We start from the raw sequence: 7,793 nt of genomic DNA, 5'->3' as shown, positions 1-7,793 counted from the left end.
GATTGGATTATCTAGGTCCATTGATTTAAACGCACCAAACGGTTTTCTGTTTTTTTGTAGGCGTCTTATTCAGAGACGGGTTACAAACTGATTTGAATAAGACTGGTTATTTTAACAACTTCAGGTGTAACACGAATCCAATTCCGATGATCTCTTATCAAAGAGAAGGATCATGAAGTAACGGGAGGATTTTCTTTACTGCCACTCCAATTTCATAAACTATGGATCTTTTTTATTATTGCCCTATCTTGTTTATGCATGTTTCTTTTTGGTGTAGGATTTAAGATATTCTATGGAACAAGGCATTTTTTGAGCGATTTTTTTTATAGCAAACTATAGGGGACAGCAGTTTACTCTCCTTAGATGTTATATTATATGAGATAGATAAATAGATAGCAGACTGATTAATGCTTTTTGATCTTCTGCATGTTTCTTTTTGGTGGGCGGAGGAATTAAGATATAGTCTCTGGAACAAGGCATTTAAGTGACAGCACTGATGATCCGATGATTCCCGTGATGATCCGATGAATCCATGGCGCGGCACTTTACGTTACGGAGTCATTCAGACAGAGCCCCTGTGGATTATTTTCAAGAGCAGTATGGTGATCCAGCTGAAGGAGGAGCTGCTGATGAACAGTTTCAAAACCCTAGATGGACGAGGGGTCAACGTCCACATAGCAAACGGTCCTTGTATCACCATTCAGCAGGTGAGCAATATCATCATTCACGGCATTCACATTCATGATTGTAGGCCACCGAATAGAGGAGGAAGGGTTCCTGTGAGGATTTCTCCATATGAGTATTCGTTGAGATGGAGACCAGATGGCGATGGGATTTCCATCATTTCAGCATCCAACATTTGGATCGACCATTGCTCCTTATCCAGATGCCAAGACGGTCTCATTGATGCTGTGAGAGGATCTACACAAATCACAATTTCAAATAACCTTTTCACTGACCACGACAAGGTTCTACATTCATAACTTTATGTGTTTTTGAGTGTCTCACTGTAGGTCAGGTGTCATCGCATTTGATGTATAGGCTAGATGTCAACGTTTTTTTAGTGTCTCATTGTATGTTAAGTGTGATGTATTCTTTTGTTATGCTGAATGTTATCACATTTGATTCTTTTGTCGGTTAAGTATCATGATATTATAATTCAGTTTTACTTTAATTTAGTCTATTTCTATTTCAATCATTCATCATTTATTATGGATATTTTCACTATAATTTATTTAGCTATTCTAAATATTGAAAAAACAGTCTCTACACCATTTTTCACTCTCATTCTTTATTGCACCACAGGTAATGATGACCATGACGATCTGGACAAAATCATGCAAGTAACGATAGCCTACAACCATTTCGGGAAAGATCTGGGACAACGATTGCCAAGGTAAATAATTACTGAAGTTATTTTGATCCTAGATTTTGAAAATATTATGCAAGATTTATTAACTTTATTCATTTTAGTTAGCCAGATTCTTAAATATTTTCAAAAGTTGTCATCTATTTTAAATATTAATAATTTCATTATTTACCTGGAATATGAACAAACTGTTAGATTATTAACATTTCATTGAGAACCAGATTAATATCGCTATTGATTATTAACATATCATTGATAACCAGATTAATATCGCTATTTATGATCTGAATGAATTCATGTAGATGTCGACTTGGGCAGTTCCATATAGCCAACAATAACTACATTTATTGGCAAATGTATGCTATTGGTGGAAGTGCAAACTCCACTATATTGAGTGAAGGAAATAGATTCTTGGCATCGACACATAAACAGGTAATATTAATATTGATTTAAGAGGTCTATTTTTATTGCTATGTAGGGTTTATTGAGTAAAGGAAATAGATTCTTGGCATCGACTCATAAACAGGTAATATTAATATTGATTTAAGAGGTCTATGTTTATTGCTATGTAGGGTTTAATAACAAATCTAATTAGGAAAAGAGTTGAAGAAGGAAGTTCATCTGGATGAAATTATTGTTTGGATGGAGTTTATAGTAATGTATTATTATGTATAAGTTAAAAACATTAGTGAAGTGAATTTTAAGAATATTTTAGAATTTAATGAAGAGAAGTTAATTGTTTGATTTTTTTTTATTATCTGATTTTAGAATATTCCTCAAATTTATATTTTAATACATTTAGTAAACATAAAAACATATATTGTAATTTGATTGGAATTAGAACCTTGAGGTTTCAGGTAAAGAAGCGGTTAACTACCAATGGTTATGAAAAATTGAGATGGAGCTGGATATTAAAAGATGACTTGCTTCTGAACGGTGCAGTCTTCGAACAATCGGGATCAGTTTCTGTAGCTTCAAGAGCACAGAGTGTAAAACCGAAGCCTGGGACCCTTGTAGAACTCATGACTCGGGACGCTGGTGTACTCAGATGCAGGAAAGGGAGACGTGGTCGTTGCTAGATTCCAAGTTTGTAAAAAGCATGGCACCACCATTCCCCCTGACGATGTTAGTGGCTTGCATCTAGTCTAACATCAATATTGACATTGGATTTGTATTAACCACTAGTTATTTGCCATACTTGTTTTTCAATTACGGAGGATAGAGCAAGGAATGCTGTGGAGGCTTCTGATTTTCTGTTCTTGGTGAATAAGGAGGCCTCAATCTATCATCAGCACTTCAAGCTGACATCAAATAGTTATATGATTTCCATTAATAGTTACTTAATTACTATATTTGTGTTGCAATGATATAAGCCTTGGGAGGCCCTGGTGTATTGTATTAAGTCTGTGCATATCAATACAATACAAGTGGTTGAATTTTTATTATTATTATTAATTTAATTTAAAAAATGAGATGATTTTAAGATCAAGTATGTGAGATATGCACAATTATAATGAAATGATACAATATAAATTTAATAAGTTAATATATAAAGCTTAAATGTGTTTAATATGTTTTTTTCTTTTAAATAAGTGTTTTTCTAATAATCACTTAATTGTTTATGATTTTGTGTAAAAAAATCAATTCCTCATGTTAAGTATTAGGCTTTGCATGAATAATTTATCTTTCCATATTGTTTATTCTACTATTAGGTTCCTCAAGTTGATGAGATATTCAATAATTTCTTATTTTGTAGTTGCTTAATCCTGGTCTCAAGGATTGTTTCCTTTTCTGGCATCGTTTTCTCTAGTAAAATTGTTTGGGCTAGGATCTTGTTATCAATTACCTTCTTCAAGCAAGAAATATGGAAAAATAGATGTACATATCAAGATGAAGGCTATTCCAACTTGTAAGCCATACTTCCAATCTTTTGTAAATTTTATAAAGCGTGATAAGTGGGTGTTACTTTATTGTCATTTCTTTGTTGTTTAAGGGACATCTGTTTATACAATTATAGCCTAAAATATATCTAATCCCCCACTTCAAATTCCATTTCATTTTGATGTTGCTACACATGTTGATCTCTTTGTTGAATTTCTTGATCAATATTATGATGTAACCATTATACCACTTTTTATATCAATAAGAAGAAAGCCTTTTTTTTCTTCGGCAAAAAAAAAATGTATTTTGCAAATAATTGAACAAACATTTTACAAACACGTCCTAATATTTTGCAAATAATTGAACAAACATTTTACAAACACGTCCTAATCAGATGCAGCACTTTGGTGGGCGGAGGATTTAAGATACAGTCTCTGGAACAAGGCTTTAGCGGTTTTTTATAGCGAACTGTAGGTGACAGCACTGATGGTTTACTCTCTTTCTACTCTCTTTGATATTATAATATACCAGAGATAATAGATAGTAGACTAGTTAAAGCATTTTGATCTTCTTTGTTGAATTTCTTGACCAATATTTCTTGAATTTCTTGATCTTCTTTGTTGAATTTCTTGATCTTCTTTGTAACCATCATAATACTACTTTTTGTATCAATACAAAGAAAGCTTTTTTTTCTTGGGCAAAAAAGAAACAATGTATTTTGCAGATTATTGAACACAGATTTTACAAACACGTCCTAATACAAAGAAAGCTTTTTTTTTCTTGAGCAAAAAAGAAACAGGGTATTTTGCAGATTATTGAACACAGATTTTACAAACACGTCCTAATCAGATGCAGCACATTATTCATATGAGGCAGGGAAGGAACTGGTGGATCAAAAGGAGTCCATCTGAATTGGAGGAAGATTTAGTTAAAACAAACAACTTTTAACAGGATCCTATTAGAATTCGAATTATCCTAGTGATGTTTTAAATAACTCACACCTTTCGCTATAATAATTGAGAAATATTTTACTTTAAATAATTGAGTGATGTTTTAGATAACTGACGCGTAGCGCTCCCAAGACCATTGTAGGACAAAACACCAGTGTTTTTAGAGATGTAAATGTGAATGCAGTAACACGGAGTGAATGAACGCGCAAAAATATTGCAAGGCCAGTAGGCTAATTACGAAACGCATGTGATCGGTGGTGATGACAAAACACTTAGGACAACATGATAATAATAATTCATTTATAGCCGTACTGTAACGTCAATGTGTATTTTCAGAAGTCTCTTACCAAATTTTAGTAATTGGATTAATTGGTTTGGATCGATCATGTTAATATCTCTATCTCAATTTAATTTTCATTTATGCCTCTACACCACAGTATGTTGTATGCTAAAGTTGGAGTTGAGAAGTGTAATATTAGGGTGAATAAATTTGTTTTTTACATTACAACCCAATGTCATAAAAATATTTCATTTCTTCTAGGTGAGTTATTGAAATTCAACCTTTCTTCTGTTTTCTAAATTTTTGTAAATTTACTAATTATTTTAGAAGAAAAATTAAATAATTATAATTTTACAAGAAAAAGTAAATATTTATAAATTTCCAAAAGATGGTGATTTTTTAAATAGTCTTTTAATATCAAAACATATATAAAACTAATTATATGAAATAGCCTTTCAATATCAAAAAATATATAAAAATTAATTATATGAATTATTTAAAAACTAATTATTTGGAAATGCCTATCTATAAGTATCATATGATTCACATCTATGAATAAATTAAAATGGTATAAGTTATTAACATAAATTTTACCATAAGTATGGCAGATTCACATGCATCAATAAATTGAAATGGTAATAGGATATTAGTTAATAAAGTAAACCCTTTTATACATGTATTGTTAGACATAAATATTGACTTCATCTATAGACATTGTCAAGAAATATGTGACTAATAGTCAGTGATTTGTTATAGTCATGTTAGTGTTTTGATAAAGTACATTGACATGGTCATAGAGTTGTGAGATCTTGACACTATGATTTCATCAATTTTCAAAGGTTTTAAAGTCTTGGTTTCATCATTTGAAACTAACCTTAGTCAGTGGTTGATAAAGTACATTGACATGGTCATAGAGTTGTGAGATCTTGACTCTATGATTTCATCAATTTTCCAAGGTTCTAAAGTCTTGGTTCCATAAATTGAAACGAACCTTAACTAACAACCTATTATTGAGGGCCACACCATTCCATGTTTTCCCATAGGTAATTACATTAATTCTTAAGGAAAAATATTCTATTAATCTGCCTTCAACCCTGGCTCTTGGTTACAGAAGCGATGAACACAATAAGCAGGAAAATTGTTACGGATTGATTACATTCTTTTCCAAGTTTGTATGTAAGAGAGTCAAACATGTACCAAGCCTTGATGGGTATTTTGGTGAAATTTAGACTGAATGGTAGCTTAGAGTACTTTCTAGAGTCCAGAGCATAACCTAAAGCATTAAGGCCTTTTGAAAAAAACCCTTGTCTGCTTTTCCTTTAGGTATCATATCGTCTATTGGACACAAAATTTCATGCCTTCTAGGGCCATCAGGAAACTTTGGCTCTCTTCCTTTGGCAACTGCATTCAGGGCACTAAAAAAATGCTTCACTATAACAGAACAGAACAAGAGTGCTTATCACATGCACTACTGTGAATTCTGATCACAACAATTATCCATGGCCCTAAAGAAGAAACAAAACTCTCGCGAAAAAATAAAGACTCTTCCTTCTGCACATTGTTTCACCAGAAGCTGTTAAAATCAGTTAGAAACCCATCTTTGTATAAGACAATGACATCTACGCAAAGGAAACATAAAAAATATTTCTATTGGTGTAATTAAATCAATGGACCTAGACAATACAATTGTCTAACAATGGTTCAAATCGAATGGTTCCATCTTACTTGGCTTGTCAATTTGAGGATTTGTTTAGGTTTAAATATGCTTCTAACAGGTATCTTCTGACGTCCTCTTCCCAAACCTGAAATAACTGAGGTTTACAAATTTCCTCAAAATTTCTACTAATTGATAGTATCAAATGAATGAGCAATGAATGAGATCTAGAAAATGTAAATTGCATCATTTCTATAAAGATTTGTTGGAACAAGAATAAATTAACATGTTCAAGGATAATTTTTTAGCATGGGATTTAATTCATTTTGAAAGAAAATTTGGAGTGTGACGGATCAACCATGCATTTCCTTTCAATCTGATGAGTTCATACTTGCATTTCCTTTCAATTTGATGAGTTCATACCTGCAAAACCATCAACTTGTCCCCACAAAGGATTTCTTTCAGTTTAGGTAACAAAGAAAATGGTGTATTCAGGAGCAATCCATACCAAAAAAGGCCCCTGGCTGGCTGGAAACTTTGCCTTCCATTACCATATTAAAATTTTGAGTATTTTTTCTATCACGTGTGAACTTTCAAGTTCTATTGCACCTTCTATTCTTGATTTTGCACTCAACGAGGATGAATTGCCTCTCCATGATAGGAAATGGTGCTTTCTTTTGCTGCATGCAAGTGAGAGAATACATCACATGCTGCTGCCCTTTCTTCTCCATACTTACAAATAACTACTAACATCCAGGAAATGGAAGACAAGAAACTGAACCACTTTTTCTTCACATGGTAACATCACAACCACACCCTTCTTTTGGGCACTTTGAATCCTGTACATCTTATTTCCACAACGTGAATACCCATTGCATGGACTAAATCTTTTGTGTACATGACAGCACTGGACTGTGGACCTCACTTTTAGTCTCCACTACGAGAAATTGTCCTGGGAAACTACACAAAAAGAATACTTCAGGGAACCCGAGTGAAGGATGATATATCCTTCTAGGATATGGCACGCTTACTATCATCAAAAGCAGAGAAGGACATCAGCAAACATAAGCACTTCTCTAAGTTACCAGTCATAGGCTGGATAGCTGAAAACTAGGCTTTCCTCAATTCTAAAGTTGGAAATGTTGTTTTTCTAGGAAATTTTCAGTATTTTTGGTGAATCACTCTTAGTTTTGCACCTTTTTTTTTATGGCTCTTAATAAATTATGGGTTAAGAGGGATTTATGCTAGTCAATATTTTGGATTAAATCATACTCATGAATGAATGTGAATGCAGTTGCTCAAGCATCCTAACCTAGCTCCAAGCTCTTCTAAGGGATCCAAATTGTTTACAATATACTTCAAAGAGCGAGCATAATCAATTTGGAAGGATTCAAAATATATGAATGTGGTTGGAGGCTTAGGGCCACTAGAAAGTATGCATTTAGTCAGTCCTTGCTTTTGTCCATGCAAGTATATGATTGAAGGACCAAATGCACCAGAGTTATACATCTCCCTTACATTTGCTACACTTGTGTACAACAAATATCAAATGCATTAATTTTCCACCTCTGTTCTTCAATTGTTGTCCCCGGAATCTTCAAAATCTCACTGAAATCTCTATCACTTTGTCCAAAACCAGAAAAATAATGACATGGATCT

General features: G+C 33.0%; 1 protein-coding gene across 1 annotated transcript; it reads left to right on the top strand.

The window, feature by feature from the left end:
* Window positions 1-584: 584 nt before the first annotated feature.
* LOC149224655 (putative pectate lyase 20) lies at window positions 585-2,448 on the top strand. Its single transcript, XM_089388243.1, has 4 exons — window positions 585-979; window positions 1,304-1,396; window positions 1,672-1,801; window positions 2,227-2,448. The coding sequence occupies exons 1-4, from the start codon at window positions 600-602 to the stop codon at window positions 2,446-2,448; spliced, it is 825 nt and encodes a 274-aa protein (XP_089244369.1). The 5' UTR covers window positions 585-599.
* Window positions 2,449-7,793: the final 5,345 nt, after the last annotated feature.

Source organism: Pinus tabuliformis, chromosome Q (assembly GCF_031772625.1).
Source record: "Pinus tabuliformis cultivar Carrire ecotype Pingquan chromosome Q, CPIR1, whole genome shotgun sequence".
In the NCBI taxonomy this organism is placed as follows: Eukaryota; Viridiplantae; Streptophyta; class Pinopsida; order Pinales; family Pinaceae; genus Pinus; species Pinus tabuliformis.
This window is presented reverse-complemented; position numbering and strand designations above follow the sequence as displayed.

Bases quoted from the DNA above. Each gene is read 5' to 3' on its own strand.
- LOC149224655 (XM_089388243.1), top strand. From the start codon at position 600: ATGGTGATCCAGCTGAAGGAGGAGCTGCTGATGAACAGTTTCAAAACC. The intron at 1,397-1,671 runs GTAAATAATTAC...GAATTCATGTAG, and splicing joins CTGGGACAACGATTGCCAAG to ATGTCGACTTGGGCAGTTCC. The intron at 1,802-2,226 runs GTAATATTAATA...TTGAGGTTTCAG, and splicing joins TGGCATCGACACATAAACAG to GTAAAGAAGCGGTTAACTAC.